The 17,056-nt window shown below is 46.5% G+C and overlaps 1 protein-coding gene across 3 annotated transcripts in view; it reads left to right on the forward strand.

Annotated features, from left to right (window-relative positions):
• GNG4 (G protein subunit gamma 4) overlaps positions 1–14,648 on the forward strand; it is a 73,083-nt gene extending 58,435 nt beyond the window's left edge. For all 3 annotated transcript variants that reach the window (XM_043596257.1, XM_043596254.1, XM_043596256.1), the window contains one exon: positions 11,382–14,648. In XM_043596257.1, the coding sequence (XP_043452192.1) occupies positions 11,382–11,510 (129 nt within the window). In that variant the 3' untranslated portion in view covers positions 11,511–14,648. The remainder of the gene's footprint in view (positions 1–11,381) is intronic.
• The last annotated feature ends 2,408 nt before the right edge of the window (positions 14,649–17,056 follow it).

Here is a 17,056-nt window from a genome sequence, read left to right on the forward strand (position 1 = left end):
ACAGATAGGTGATAGGGTGTAGATCTTTATCCAGAAAACATTAAGAACATTTTCTCTAAGCACCACTACATTCTAAAAAGTAAAAATGGTTATACCACATTCTTTGACCATAGGGCCGTAAAGTGGTGGCCATAGTATGAAATAAATGTCAGCCTCAGGAACCTTTTCAGACTGAGTCTTGGGGCACCTGGGTGGCTCCGTAGGTTAAGTGCCCAATTTAAGCTCAGGTTGTGATCTTATGGTTCATGAGTTTGAGCCCCACATCAGGCTCTCTGTGATCAGCATAGAGCCCTCTTCAGATCCTCTGTCCCTCTCTCCCTCTGCCCCTCCCCTGCTTGTTCTGACTCTCAAAATAAATAAACTTTAAAAAATAAATAAAATAAATAAACTATCTCTTAGCGAAATTGATTTTGAGAATGCCATATGTAAATCCGTAAGACATATATGTTTTTAACAAACACTCAAAACATAAAAGGGCATAAGACTTGAAAACAGGAAGGTAAGACAATTTGATTAAAGGAAAGTGTTCTTGTTCTTGAACAGGCAGAGTCTATATTGTAGAAATGTCTGTTCTCTGTAAATTAACATAAATTCAACACAAATCTAATCAAAATTCTATTTCTGTTTTTGGAGGAAGCAAACTGAAAACTATTCTAAAGTTCAAGTAGATGAATAAATGGTGAGAGCATCCAGGAATATTTTTTAAGTATATATGTGCGAGGAGGAACATACGTAGAATTTTCCTTCCAGGCATTAGAATTTATTTTAAAATCAGAGCACTTAAAGATTTATGATTAGATAGATCAACAGAACATAATAGGAAGTCCTAAATAGATCCAAGTGTACTGGGAATTTGGAAAAGGATCCAGATGGTATCTCAAATCAATACCACAGACTGTGTGGCTTAAACAACAGAAATTTATTTTCTCACAGTTCTGAAGGTTCAAAGTCCAAGATCAAGGTACCAGTAGGGTTGATGTCTGGTAAGGCCTCCGTCCTTGACTTGCAGACAGCTGCCTTCGCATTGTGTCTTCACATGGCCTTCCCTCTGTGCTCAGGGGAAGAGAGAACTTTCTGGTGTCTGTTATTCTTTTAAACAGACCCAGTCCTATCAGATTAGGGACCCCCCCCCCCTTTTGACCTCACATAACCTTAATTAGGTCCCTGAAGGACTTATCTCCAAATAGTCGTATTAGGGTTGATGGCTTCAAAATATGAATTTCACTAGACACAGTTCATTCCTTGACTTTGATCAAACATTTAAATATAACAGGGGCGCCTGGGTGGCGCAGTCGGTTGGGCGTCCGACTTCAGCCAGGTCACGATCTCGCGGTCCGTGGGTTCGAGCCCCACGTCGGACTCTGCGCTGATGGCTCAGAGCCTGGAGCCTGTTTCCGATTCTGTGTCTCCCTCTCTCTCTGCCCCTCCCCCGTTCATGCTCTGTCTCGCTCTGTCCCAAAAATAAATAAAAAACGTTGAAAAAAAAACCTATTTAAAAAACATTTAAATATAACAAATATAGGGGTGCCTGGGTGGCTCTGTTGGTTGAGCGTCCGACTTTGGCTCAGGTCATGATCTTGTAGTTCATGAGGTCGAGCCCCGCGTCCAGCTCTGTGCTGACAGCTCAGAGCCTGGAGCCTGCTTCAGATTCTGTGTCTTCCTCTCTCTCTGCCCCTCCCCTATTCATGCTCTGTCTCTGTCTCTTTCTCTCTCAAAAGTAAAAAAACATTTAAAAAAATTAAAAAAAAAATAAATATAACAAAGCACTAGGAAAATAGGAGCAAATGCTTTTGTAAACATCCGAGAAGGCCAAACATACCACAAAAGTGGTTCCTAAAGTAAAAGTGGTTTCTTTTAAGTTTATTTATTTATTTTTGAGAGAGCGAACATGAGTGGGTGAAGGGCAGAGAGGGAGAGAGAAAATTGCAAGCAGGCTCTGCGCTATCGACACAGAGCCCAACGTGGGGTGCGAACCCGTGAAGCCGTGAGATCGTGACCATAGCCGAAACCAAGAGTGGGATGTTTAACCAACTGAGCCACCCAGGCACCCCATAAATTAGAAACTTTGACCTTATTTTTTAAAATTTGAGATGGTAAAAACCCCCCAATTCACAAAATAAGAAAAACATCTGCTACCTGAGTAATAAAGGGTTAATTTCTCTAAACCTCTCTGAAATTTCTCTGGAAAGTCAGTAAGAAAATAAAATACCCTCTGTTCCTTTAATTGTACGAACAACACCAATGGGTAGTTTAAAATAGAGAAATATAAACATGGTCAAATACAGGAAGAGACATTTACCTCCTTAAATATTACAAGAATTACGCTCCAAACAACACTGAGATCTACTCAAAAACAAACAAGCAACGCTGAGACCCAGACTGGTTTTGTTTTGTTTTGTTTTGTTTTTGTTTTTAGTATAGTTAACACACAATATTACATTACTTTCAGGTGTACAAAACGGTGACTCAGTTTCTCTATATGTGATGTCATTTCACACAAATGTAGCTACCATCTGTCACCACATAGTACTGTTACAGTATCATTAACTATGTTCCCTCCCCCATGCCTTTTATTCCCTGGACTTATTCATTCCATAACCGGAAGCCTGTATTTCCCACTCGCCTTCACCCATTTTGCCCCCCTTCCCCTCCGGTAACCCATCAGTTTGTTCTTTATATTTATAAGTGTGATAGTTTTTGTTTGTTTATTCTTTTGTGTACTTAGGTTCCACATAGGAGTGAAATCTTGTGGTGTTCATCTTTTTTCAGACTGACTTAGTTCTCTGACATAATGCCCGCTAAGTCCATCCATGTTGTCACAAATGGCACGATCTCATCTTTTTATTTGGCTGAGCAATATGCCATTTGTATGTATCTATACTTATCTATACCACATCTTCCTTATCCCCTTGTCTATCGATGGACACTCGGGTTGCTTCCATATCTTGATTATTATAAGACTGTCGATGTTTTTAATCTTTGATGAAATCCATTGTCATCCATCAGCTGTGAAGCAAAGAAGTCAGAGGCTTTCGATGGTCCAGGGGAAAGTGATAACACTCTTCCAGAAGGATAGTTTGGAATACGTATCAAAATGTTCGTTGTGTCTATCTTGACCCAGTATTCTCCCTTCTAGGAATTTACCCAGAGACAATCTCGCAAATAATGATGGGAAGTAAGAATTTCATCAGAGCACTATGTACAGTGTCAACAAATTATAATTTTTGACTGTCCATCAGTAGGGACTGGTTAAGTAAGTTACATAGAGACAATGCTCCACTATAATTATAAACAACGACAGACATCTGTGTGTACGGAGTGACAAACAGCATGTTGCAGAACAGCATCTGAAATTGCATGTGAAGGCTGAATAGTAAGATACCTAAAAAGATGTTCACCAGAGCGCTGTCACCAAGTGGCGGTTGACTTTTGCTTCCAGCTTTGAACTTTTGGGGGGTTATTTTACGAGCAAATAAGGATTATTATTGTAAAGATAATAAAGCGGTTTCAAAATTAAATTTCTTGGTAGGACTCACCCCTTCCCCAGAGATGCTACCACACCCCCAGGACCCAGTTACACACTCCCTCCTCTGAATTTATTACCATTGGTTTCATATGATGCTATGTGAAGGGGGCAGAGGGTGCCATGGGAGGTGACCACATAGTGACCGTAAATGGAAAGGGAGACCCTTTCTATTCTTTCTGCCTAGGTCCTCTCCACCATACCATCAACGTAAGCAACTTATGTGTTGACCCAGGAGGTTGCTTTTTACTCCTGTAAATTAAATTAAACAAATGTGATTGCATGCATGCTGTTCATTTTGTATACAATCTGTATCTTCCTCCTTATTCCCTTAGGCACCAATAGCCAAATGCAAAATAGGGCCATATTTTCATGTAAACACACTGCATAAAAATTATAAATGATATTCCAAATTTAAGTGTAAATTAGGCTGTGGTTATCTTTTCTACTGGTTTCTCCCATCAGTGTGGATAATCCAGAGCTATTTAATAGAACCGAATAGTAAGTAAGTGTCCAGGCTTGCTGAGACATTTCTGTTGGGCAATCAGCCTTTTTGGCTCTTGCTCCACATTTGTATTTGAGCCAGAGTTTTTCCTCATAGTCCTTCTAACAGGTAAGTATTTCACATGTCTTTTTTTTTTTTTTAAGCTTCTTTATTTTTGAGAGAGAGCGTGAGCTGGGGAGGGGCAGAAAGAGAGGGTGACACAGAACCCGAAGCAGGCTCCAGGCTCTGAGCTGTCAGCCCGGAGCCCGACGTGGGGCTCGAACTCACTGACTGCGGGATCGTGATGAGTTGAAGCCAGACCCTTAACCGACTGAGCCACCCAGGCGCCCCACGTCTTTCACGTGTCTTACCCTTATTTTTTTTTTTCTAGAACTTCCTAGGAGTCATGACAGTGCTGCTGGCTTGTGAGTTCTTTTAAAAGAACAAAATGTGTTCTTTATGGTTCCATTTTTTTCCCCAAGATAAAACACATACGGCTGAGTTATCCACAGCCAAAAGAGAAAATTCTAAAGCGAAAGCCAGTCATCGTTAAAACAGAAGATGAGCGGGGCTCAAATATCACAGTGTTCCCTGTGGAAAATGGAAAAAGAGCAAAATCAGGGAGCCCATCGTGTTCTCATAGGTCACTGACAGCTGATTCACAGGGTCCAGAGAAAGTCCAGGGAAGGGATATGATTAAGATGATAAAAGATGTGAAGGTTGAAAGAATGACATTTCTAAAAGAAAATAAATACAAATGATGCCCTATGACCCAGCCAGAAGTCAAGGCAGTGCTCACCAGTTTTGCCTTTCCCGTGTGCCTCGTCTGAACCCTGGTGGTGCCCCTCCGTTGCCCCACTTTCTGCTAGTTTAACAATGAGCCTTTCCTTTGCTGTCTCCTCCTCTCCCAGACACGTCCACGGATCTCCCCCGGACCGCCTTACACGGTAACTTTCTACCATCAGATTTAGAAATCAATTCAAAGAGGGGGGGGGGTGTGAATGAGCAGCTCTAGAACAGCCATCAGATCAAGGGAGGAAAATCTTTGACTTAAAACAAAGAGAAGAACATTAAATAGTAGAACAAGAAGGCAAAAGGTGTCTTTTGAAAAAGACAAAAGACGCTTCCTGTTGGAGAGGATTCAGGGTCGGGGCACTGTGGGTATCAAATCGCCCCAATAATTTCGGAGAAACCTCCACATGTCTGCTTCTCAGGGCCCTCCCAGGAAGTAGCCAGATGATCAATGAAGTAAGAGCCCACCGTGCGTATAACAGCATCCATTCTGTCACTGAGTCACAAGCCAGCAGGTAATGCTATCCACATTTACAGGAGTGAAAACTGAGTGCCAGGGTGTTTCTCTTGCCCGGAATGACACAGCTCATTAGTGCGGAGCGCAGCTCCGTCAGAGAGGTCGTTTCTTGACTCACAACCCAGTCCTTTTTCTAGAAGAGATGCCGCTGGCTTTCTAGAACCCCTAGAGCCTAGAATCTACTTGTTACATTCGTCTTTCACCTCTAAGTAAGTCACAGAAACCTCTTCAGTGACTCACTGGTTCCCATCACCAAATAAATTCCTCTTGTGGTGAACTCACAAAATGGTTGAATTATGGTTTCCTTTCTGGAAAATCGGGATATGTCAAAACTGAGAGGTAGTCGGAGTCATATAGGACGTGTACCAACCTCTTTCAAGGGGCGCCCGGGTGGCTCAGTCAGTTAGGCGTCCAACTTTGGCTCAGGTCATGATCTCACGGCTCGGGAGTTCGAGCCCCGCATCCGGCTCTGTGCTGACAGCTCAGAGCCTAGAGCCTGGAACCTTCTTTGGATTCTGTGTCTCCCTTTCTCTCTGCCCTTCCCCTGCTCATGCTCTGTCTCTCTCTGTCCCTCTCAAAACTGAATAAACATTAAAGATTTTTAAAAATAAAATAAAACTCTCGTTCAAGCATCTTGGATTTACCTCTCAATATACAGTCAACTTTTCATGTGGAGGAAAAAAAAACCAGCTTTATGCTGATAATAGTAAACAGCAGCTAATCCAATATTATGAACATTGGACTTCAGAATTCAGAGAGGGCCTCTCTGTTATATTATTCATGTGTTCACACATACATCTTCTACTCCCTCTGGTATCCTCCAGGTATACCCTTACCCATCCCCAACTAGCTGCTATATCTGTGGCCTAGGACCCAGCGATAGTGTTGCCTATAATGAAATGGATCAACACAAGCCACTGGAACCCAAATACCTTAGTCAGCTCATGCTGCTATAACAAAGCACCATAGACCCAGTGGCTTAAACAAAGAAATTCATTTCTCACTGCTCTGCAAGCTGGGAAGTCCGAGATCAGGCTGCCTGCATGGTCAGGTTCTGGTGGGAGTTCTCTCCCTGGTTTATAGACGGCCACCTCCATGCTGTGACTTTACATGGCAGGTGGAGAGAGATCTCTCTCATGTCTCTTCTTATAAGGGTGCTAATCCCCTTCACACAAGGGTTCAACCCTCATGACCTAATTACCTCCCAGAGGCCCCACCTCTAAATACAATTACATTGAGATCGAGGCTTCCACGTTTGGACTGGGGTGGGGGGGGGGACACGGACATTCCATTCACAGCATCATAATATGGAAATTTCTTGAGTGTGTGCTTGGGAACCGGTGTGTTGATCCCAAATACTTCCCAACATTAGAAGAAAGACGAGATTCACAAGGATTCACCCTGCGGTGTTTGTTCAGACTTTAGAGGTGAGGTATAGAATGTCCCAAGGGTTCCACTAGGGAAAACAGGCACATGATTTCTTCTATTGGGAGTGTGCACCAAGTTTGACCTTGTCAAAGATACTGTTGCTCCATGGGGGCTGCAACCTGGCTGTGCCCTCGACAATTAATCCTGCTTTGTTTCCTTGGGGTGGAGGGAGGAACAGGCAGAGCCAGTCAAAGAGGCTTGAAATTGATTCCAAGTAGTATTGTTAAATAGACCAGGACTGCTGAGAACTAGGTGTGAGTGCTCCGCTTTGGATGCAAAGGATAAATGCAGTGGGTGTCACAGGCAGAATAGTAATTATGTCATCTGTCTTGTCGAAGAATTTGACTATAGTAATTGCAACATTTTCTCCCATCATTGAAGCTTGTAATTATAGTGCAACTAACAGGATTATGTGCTAACTTGGGCTGTTTTAATCACCTCTTTTACTCTGAAATGCAATGGCAAAATTCCACAGTTGTTCCCAGGCTGCCGATTCTTTTCAACATCTGTTGTCTTATAACAGTTCGGTACGAAGGAGGCAGAGATGCTGTGGGCATTTCATAATAGAGGACTTTAGGTAAAGCAGACGTGAGGCTTGACGAGAAAGCATAAACAGCAAGGGAGTTTTCAATTTCCAACCCAAATAAAATTTTCTCTTTGAAAGCAAATCATTTGGGGTTTTTTTGTTTCAAAGATGGCAGATGTTTTATGCAATTTGGCAATGGCTGCAGCCCATACTTGATATGCGTTGAAGGAAACTTTCAGCTATAAAAATCAACCTAGGACTGATTAAGAAAACCCTCCCGCTCAACCTAATGAGCAGGTTGGGGTTAATTAATGCCTAGATATTAAGCTGTGTGTCACGATGTCACCTTTCACGTGTAAGGCTCATTAAGATGCTCGTTACGTATGTTTATCTTTCCAGAGATCCCATAACAAACTCAAGGGTTATCCAAATACTTTGTTTATACAGGAATAAAGGCACATTGGACACTGTGTGAAATACGGGGGCTGATGGCTGAGGTAGAAACCTCCCTTGATTCTTCCCTTGTAACATTCTTTTAGAGTGTTGTTTCAACAAAACGAGGGCTTCTAGGATACTAATATTACATGGAACCGACCCAGATCCACACATCTGGTCCGAAAGTGGGCGCTCACTACTTAGCTCCAATACAGGCTACATTCCATATTCGTTCCTGTTGTACAGATGCCCAGAGAGGACTCTGCCGTCCGGAGGAGTGTAGTTATAACTCAGCAAGTGCATTTGTGATCCTAAAACAACAGCAGCAGAAGGAGGCAGTCGAAGAACAGCCTGTTTTCCTGAAAGGAACATTGGGGAATAAGTGCATCACCTTTAGAGGTGATAGAAAAATCCCTAGATTAGATCTGCTTAAAACTAGCAAGGCCAGACATAAACGACTTAGTTGTCAGGGTGGTGTAGACAAGGAGCTGTGTGGCAGCAGATAAAACGATAGGAGATGGGAACATGGCCCAGCCCCATCTCTCCCTCACCCAGCTGTCCTACACAGCCTCATTTTCTTAACTGAACTATAGCTGACGTACAATGTTAGATCAGTTTCAGGTATGGAACGGATTCGACAATTCTATACCTTACAAAATACCACAATAAGTGTTATTATCATCTGTCACCATACAGTGTTATTAAAATATTATTTGTATTCTCTGTGCTGTACTTTTCATCCCTGTGGCTAGTTTATAACTGGAAGCTGGTACCTCCAAAGTTACATGTGTGGGGCCCCTTCCCCCAATGCCTTGGACAGATAGACTGGTTAACTATGCAGCAGCCCCCAGCGGGGCGCCCCCTTGCGGTCGCTTTCTGGAATTTCGACTATTCCCATTTACCCAGGAAGGATGTTGACAAACATCTGAACAAGTATGATCCAGGGGAAGGAAGCTGTGATTATAATTTAGCAGGCTAGCTTCAGGCCAGCTGGATCGTGTCGTTAAAAGGTAAATGGAGGCACGGTCAAGGTTTTCAAGCGTTTGTTTGAGCATACATCGATTCAAATGAGGCAGCACAAACCAAAGTGAGTAGGAGTGCTCAACCCACAGGAGCTGGGGCAAGGTTTCATAGAGAAGATGCTGAAGCAAAGCAAATAAATTGTTTGGTCATGTGGGTTCCCAGATAGCTGGTCTCCAGGGAGAGTGTGCTGGCCCAGTGGAACATTCCAGTCCACTTGGCAGTTACAGTTTGATTATCAATCAGGGGGCTACTGTGACATAAAAATTCTGTGGCCAGACAGCTTAGCTTCAAATTCTGGCTTTCTCGGGGCACCTGGCTGGCTCAGTCTGTTAAGTGTCCGACTTCGGCTCAGGTCGCGATCTCAAGGTTTGGGAGTTCAAGCCCTGCGTCAGAGCCTGGAGCCTGCTTCCAATTCTGTGTCTTCCTCGCTCTCTGCCCCTCCTCCGCTCATGATCTGTGTGTGTGTCTCTCTCTCTCAAAAAATGAATAAATATTAAAAAAAATTCTAGCTTTCTCTCCAAGGGACCTTGGCCAAGTTTTTTAACTCTTGTGCCTCAGTTTTCTCATCTGTGAAGTGGCTTTAAGAATATTACTTAAGGGACACCAGGTTGGCTCTGTCGGTTAAGCATCTTACTCTTGATCTCAGCTCAGGTCATGATCTCACGTTCCATGAGTTCAAGCCCCGCGCTGGGCTCTGTGCTGACATCGTGGAGCCTGCTTGGGATCCTCTCCCTCTCTCTCTGCCCCTCCCCTGCTCGCGCTGTCTCTCTCAAAATAGATAGACAGTTTTTTAAAAAGAAGAAGAATTTCTGGAAAAAATTGGAAGCTAGGTCAGTTTTAAAAATCCGTAGGGAATGTATGTGGCTTGTATACGCTGGAGGCTCTAAAACATTTTTTTCACTCATTTGTGGAATGTTTTTTAACATTCTACAGAAGATTAAGACCTTGAATGTACGGAAAGGACCTCATCTGCCTGCTGTATACTTACCCCGCCTGTAGCCCATAATAAGCACTTGCGGGCGGAACCACGTAATTGGCAGGAGGCATTAATGCACAGGCCGTTCATCTGCCCAGCACGTGACCCAGACCTTGGGTGAAATGAGCTGGGAACTTCATCTTCCTGTTAGCCAGTGTATCTCAGCCCTCTGCCGCCTCCCACTTGTCTCGTCCTCGAAAACCCCTGGGCTTGAACGAGGGGGATAGTTCAGTGCGCAACTGCCTCGTGTCAGCAGGGCTTCAGGGAAGAGTGGAAGGAACGGAGGACAGGGAGCATTCTGGTCAACAGCAACTCCCTGCACAGGGGAGTGGCCGCTGTGCATTAAAATGTGTGCTTAGAACTGCTAGGAATTTACCCAAGGGACACAGGAGTGCTGATGCATAGGGGCATTTGTACCCCAATGTTTATAGCAGCACTTTCAACAATAGCCAAATGATGGAAAGAGCCTAAATGTCCATCAACTGACAAATGGATAAAGAAGATGTGGTTTATATACACAATGGAATACTACTTGGCAATGAGAAAATGAAATCTGGCCATTTGCAGCAACGTGGATGGAACTGGAGGGTATTATGCTAAGTGAAATAAGTCAGGCAGAGAAAGACAGACACCATATGTTTTCACTCATATGTGGATCTTGAGAAACTTAACAGAAGACCGGGGGGGGGGGGGGGTAGGGGGAAAAAAAAGTTACAGAGAGGGAAGGAGGAAAACCATAAGAGACTCTTAAATACTGAGAACAAACTGGGGGCTGATGGGGGGTGGGGGAGAGGGGAAAGTGGGTGATGGGCATTGAGGAGGGCACCTGTGGGGATGAGCACTGGGTGTTGTATGGAAACCAATTTGACAATAAATTATATATAAAAAGATAATAAGATAAAATAAAATGTGTGCTTAGAGGGGCGCCTGGGTGGCTCAGTCAGTTAAGCATCCTGCGTCTTGATTTTGGCTCAGGTCGTGATCTCACGGTTCATAAGTTCGAGCCCCGTGTCTGGCTCTGCACTGAATGCATGGGGCCTGCTTGGGATGCTCTCGCTCTCTGTCTCTCTGTCTCTCTGTCTCTCTGTCTCTCTCTCTCTCTCTCTCTCTCTCTCTACCTACCCCTCCCCCACTCGTGCTCTCCCTCTCTCTTTCTCTCTCAAAAATAAATAAACAAGAAAAGTGCACTTAGAGTACATAACTTATGTGTGTGATACAAAATATGCTAATAACATGTGTTCTGTTGAGTATGAAGTGACTCACTACGTGGTCATGAGAGGGGAATTGCAATCAAACAATTCACAATAATAATACTGAATACAATCCCACTGGCCTGCCCAGGGCCAGCACTCGGCTTTACCCGCCTAGAAGTGGATTAGCAGAGTAATGAGAAGCTAGCGGCCTGGGGTCTCCACTCATCACGCAGTGGAGAACAGAACAGGGGTGTCTGGACCTTCCCTGCTGGCTCCTCCTTCCTCTCTGGAGGTTGATCCGCCATCCCTGGGCCACATCTCTTTCCCCGAAGGCACATTTGAAACCCGGTCTCCTCTGGGTTTGCACAGACCCCGTCTCTCCGGGTCGGGAACGGCCTGTCCTTGGGCTGGTCCACCCGGCCACCTCTGCACCGGACCCGCGGGAGCTGGCCCCTAACCGACACCTGTGCTGTGTCCCCCGCAGGTCTCCCAGGCAGCTGCCGACCTCCTGGCCTACTGCGAAGCCCACGTACGCGAAGACCCTCTCATCATACCAGTGCCTGCGTCAGAAAACCCCTTCCGAGAGAAGAAGTTCTTTTGTACCATTCTCTGACTCCGTTCGTTATGAAGCGTCTCCTTGTGCATCAGGAAACTCCCCGGTAGAGCCCGCATGTTCTTAGCGTGGGGGGTTCCAGTCACCCCCGTCCCCGGCCTCTCTTCATCGGTTTTCTTCTCTGCGTTCAATGTCACTACTTCTTGCCCTTCTCGTGTTATTTGCGTCATCGGCAAAGAAAAGCGACGTTTTTGTAACAAATAACAAATAAGTATGGGTTTAAGGGTTGCGTTTCTTTCTAAACAGCAACTCCCGTATTTAAATACATCAAGCTAATACATTGTACATTCAATACTACAGTATTTATTGAATAAGATAATTTATCGCAAAGAAAAACCGTACTTGGCAATCCCCCCTTCACAAATAATTCACTATCCAATGAGAGCAGTTTGACCAACTAGGACACATGGGTAAATGTTCCTCTCTCTTTTCATCCACCAGCTCTATGTTCCCTGCTTTTCCGTCCTCCTGTTAGGAAGGAAATGACCCACAGCGTCAAAGGGTTTCCCTCATATGTGTCTCACTGGGACCGTGTGGCCCGAACCCCGATGGGGACGCAGGTCCCCATTTCCCCCTGATTATCACGGGCCACTTGGGAGGTGGGCTTGCTACGAATGTGGACACCGGGTGAATATTGCAGCAAGGTTAACTGTCAATGTGCCCCAGCTGGGCCAGCCAGGGGCACCGGCTCCCTTCTCCATGGGCCACCCTTTCCTGCTCCCCTTTTCTGGCTCCTCCTCAGTCGTTCTAACACGGGCTGCACGGGGCCCCGTGGAGTTTCACCAGGGTGGCCCAGCACAGTGATCCGCAGGGACAGCAGCTCACTAACGCGCTGTCCGCTGATCTGAGCGTTGACACGTATTCACTTATTCCGTCCTCCGGCAATCCGTAAGACGCCACGAGGGCATGTCTGTTTTACAGAGAGGAACACGGAGGCACGGACAGATTCTGTGCTTTCCCCAAGGCGATCGTTAGTAAGCAGGAACACGGGGGCTTGAGCCTGGCCCCAGGGCTCCCTGAACCCTCGAGCCACGCTGCCTTTTGGCTCCACCCGTCTGCGGGTAAACAGGCCTGCAGAGCGCCTGTACCACAGGCTGTGCGGCACCTTCGCCGGGCCCACTCTGCAGCAACACCTGTCCCCCCATCTTTGCCAGGAGGAGGCATGTGGGTGCACGTAGCTTACGGACGATGATAGATATGCGGATGCTCCAGCGGCAGGCCGGACGGCTCTTGGTTTTTCTGAGTCAAACTTGCAGACCCCGCCTGAAACAAAAATGACAGAGGAGAATAAACCATGGGGATAGAGAGCTCCTTGTCCAAGTTTGTGAGGCTCCTCTTGTGTAGAAACTGCCTCACTCCCTGGCGCTGACAGCAGCTGGCTGTGTGATGCGGGGCAAGCCGCTGTGTGCCTGGAAGGTTCTGACCTGCTAATCGGGGATAACGGTCATTGCTCCTCCTGCCTTTCTGTCTGGGAGGGCACGGAGAGGTGCTCCATGGGTGGACGCTCTGATGTATCATTTAAATAAATTACTAAATGCCACAATGTAATAGTGGCAGGAAAGCAGGGCTTCAACGAGGCCCCGGTTCGGCCGGAGGAATACTGTCAAGTTGCCCACAAAAAGCCAAATATAATTTCAGATCAGTGAATAACTTGCCACCTTGCAAATGGCTTTAGTGCATTTTTATTCTTCGCTTCTTTTCCTGAGAGCTGCTCTTTATTTCACTAAAGCTCACTCACGCAACTAGTGAGGTCAGAAGCTGTGTGCTCAGACTGTGCGGAGTTGTATGCCGTGTGTGATAATAAGACTTCAAACCCTTCTGTATCTCGGTTTACGACCAGGATCTCTTTATTCCGTGGTCCATGTCAACATCATTAACCTGATAAAGCAAAGCACAATTCATAAAAGCGCATCAGAGAAACCGAGAAAGTGGGGCAGCACGGAGGCTGGCTAAATCAGGTCAGGAAGAAAACTGTGCTTCTAGGCTTCCTCTGAACTTTCTCTCCTTTGTGTTTAACTTTCACTGTCTCTCCTTTCTCCCCCTTTGTCCTTTTCCTCCTCTTCCTTACCCTCCTCCGCGAGATGCTTTTTTGTCTTTGTACTCACACCTTTTCCTCCCAAACTTGCGGCAGTGTGGGTGGTTTGTCCCTTGTCCCTTCTAAAGTGTCCCTGAACTCAGTGCCATCTTCCTAAAGGCAAGGTCATGCACGTCAAGGTCAGGTCAGGCTTTGAGGCAAGGTCAGGCTAGGAGATACACAAACATGTGAATGAGCCCTTCGCCCCGCTAGCAGTCACCGGGGAGTGAACAAAAGAGGGTGCCTCTGCAGTGGACAGTTGTCACTTTGTGATCGCAGTCCGGCCGGCATCTGACCTCCTTTCCTATAGGGGGAGATCACCCCCTACACATAAACTTAGTGGGGTGCAGTAGAACTCCCGTTCACTGTGGATGCTGGAGGGGGGACGTCTTCCCTGTCTCTCAGGGGCACCCCCTTTCCAGCACCAGACTGGCCAGGGAGGGGCCAGTGACCTGACGCGAACTGCTAGGACTCCTTTGCCTGGGCCTATAAGCTCAGAGCAAATGGCACAGCAGTGAAAAGATGCTGAGATTCGTTTTATGGGATCTGCGGTGGTCCAGCAGGGAGGCATCCAGGACGGGCAGGGATTCTGTGCCCACTGCTAACAGTGTCCAGGGATGGCAGAGTCCTGAGTAGACCATTCCTGCTCCATTGCTTGGTCCCACAAGCTGTCTCGCGCCCCTCCCCCCACATCCTTCTAGGTCCCCTTTCTAGCTCCTTTCTAGCCTCCAAGCTCCATCCAGTAAATTTCTTATTCCTCCATGAAATAGCCTGGGTTGGATGTACCGATCCTATGATCTAAAAACCCCGTATGTCAAGGGCAAAACCCAGCGAGCTGATCTATGCTGTTGCAAGTAGGGGACTATTAATTACTCTTTGGGGGATGGGAACCAGAAGGAGCACAAGGGGAGCTTCTTGGGATGTTCTGTTCCTTGACCTGGTTGCTGGTGACCTGGGTGTGTCCGGTGTGTGAAAATTCTTCGAGCTGTACCCTTCTGATTGTGCGCTTTTCTGTACGTATGTTACACTTCAATAAAAACTTAGTTTTTGTGGCTAGCAATCAATCCTACTGGGTTCTTTTGTTTCGTTTTTTGACACTTCGCTCAACTTTTTACTCCTCTTTAGGTAGAACATCATTAATGGAGCATTTACGAGTGTATTTGACAACATTTTGAAATTTGAAATACGTCTAATCCGCAGCTATCTGGCCAGAGAACCGGCTTTCAGCAGAAGGCAGATGGTTCCTTGGCAGTAAGATGTTCGAGTGCCATGCTGTGCCAGCCGTGTCTTTTGGGAAAACAGTGAGGAATCCCGCTGAGAATTCCCACTTGGATCAGCCTCTCTGTAAATGAGGCCGGTGACGTCCCTCCCGGCCCCTCCTGCCTCCTGACCATCAGGAGTGAATGCAGGGGGTGGCCGGCCACAAAACCCTATTCTCAAACACCACCTCTGAAGGAAGGAACTGCAGCAAAGACACCAGCTGGCCCCACGACAATGGTGCATCTTCCAAACGCAGCCCCTGGCCGCCCACCCCGTAGACACACGGAGACAAACATGGACTTTTCAACTGGGCTCCCGCTTCAAGGTCCCCTTCCCAGCCTCTGATTGCTTCTGAGGGTCCCCCAGCGCTGTCTCCTTTGCTCCCAGCTACCACGTGGCCAGTGTCCTTGCAGAGAGTGAACGTTGAATCCCAGGGTGATCACAGACTGGCTTCGCGCTGGGACTCCCGCTACACGAGTCAAGACATCTTCCCGTTGATTCTGAACTCCAGCCCCCACGGAACACAATGCTGAGTCCAGGAATTGTCGGCAGCCTCCCTCCGAGGAAGCCACGGGAGGGGCGCAGACCAAGGTCGAAGGAATTTTGTTCTGGTGACTCTTCAAACTCAAGATGAAAATAATAATAATAATAATGGCAATAACTAACATTTTGACCTGGAAAGAATAGGGACCATGGAGATAGCTCAGACTATTTATTCACACTCCCATTTCCTTCAGCTCTTCAGGATGTTGGGAAGATGCCAGATCACGGGTATCTTTTATGGAGGACCAGAACGAGGCTCCCTACCCTGACCCGGGAGCTTCGTCCCCTGGGGGCCATGCCGCTTGGCCCTCCCCGGGTTGCACAGCCAGTAGTGGACCATAAACTAGGCGTGTGCCCAGGTTCAGTGTTTCTGGAGATAAGCGTGGATGAGCCAGTGTCATCCTCCATGGGTCAGAACCGAACATCCCATCCGGGTTCTGATAAAACCCTTACACCTGATTCTGTTTTAGCTGTAAGTCACTAGTACTAACTTTTAAAATTTTCAAGCCCATGTATGGTAATTAATCACACACCGATGTTACTCTAACCACTTACCTTCAAGGATTCTCATTTGAAGGAGTGGCCTCTATCAGCCCAGCCTGCCCTGGCCTCCAGTAATTCCCCAGAGTGGCTTTCACACCTCACTCCCCCTCCAAACCCTGTGCTCATCCACACTGGCCATTATTGAAGCCTACCTCACCAACCCTGATCCCTGCTGCCACAGGGCCTTTGCACCTGCTGCTAACTCTGCCTAGTACACCCTTCACTCCTCCCTTTGCCAGGTCTACTTACTTTTTAGATCTCAGCTTGAACATCAGCGAGGGTTCAAGCTTTCCTGACCCCTCCGACCAAGTCAACGGTGTTTATAGGTTCTTACTGCACTGTGGAGCTCTCCATACAGCGCTTTTTGTTTTTTTTTTTACATTTGTATATGTGATCACTCTGCCCATCTGCTTCCCCAGCTACACTGTAAACTCCATGAGGGAAGGGCGTTTATTCACAGGTAGCCCCAGCACCTACCATATCCGCTGACACATGAGAGGCACTCCATAAGCATTATCTACATAAATGCATGCAAGTCCCTGCTAGTCGTTTCTCGACACCAAGTGCTTCTCTTTCAGGGTTCTCCAGAAGCTGCTAACTCCTGAAAGAACCCTCCGAAGACCCCGTGAAACAGAACCCAAGGGAGGGAGGGAGGAAAGTCGTTATTTGTTGAGTGTTTACATCTGCCAGGCACCAAGCCAAGGAGTTCACTTTTTAATCCTCTTAACCACGGTGTTGTGAGATTTACTGCCCTTATTCTGTACATGTCTATTCCTCATATGTATTTGAGGAAGCTTAGTTCAAATGAAGGAACTTGCCCAAAGTCAGACAAGTTCTAAGGGGCTGAATTTGATCCCAGTCAGTGCCCCTGACTTAACACCTCCATACTTCTGCCTGGAGTCAAACCAAAAGCCTCAGAGACAAGTCTCCAGCTCCTCCATCCCACATTAGAAAAGATACATAAAAGTTTGGGACACTTGGGTGGTTGAGTCGGTTAAGCATCCGACTCTCGGTTGCGGCTCAGGTCACGATCTCACAGTTTCATGAGTTTGAGCCCCCCATCGGGCTCCATGCTGACAATGCAGAGCCTGCTTGGGATTCTCTCTCTCTCTCCCTCTCTCTCTCT

This window comes from Prionailurus bengalensis, chromosome D2 (assembly GCF_016509475.1).
Source record: "Prionailurus bengalensis isolate Pbe53 chromosome D2, Fcat_Pben_1.1_paternal_pri, whole genome shotgun sequence".
In the NCBI taxonomy this organism is placed as follows: domain Eukaryota; kingdom Metazoa; phylum Chordata; class Mammalia; order Carnivora; family Felidae; genus Prionailurus; species Prionailurus bengalensis.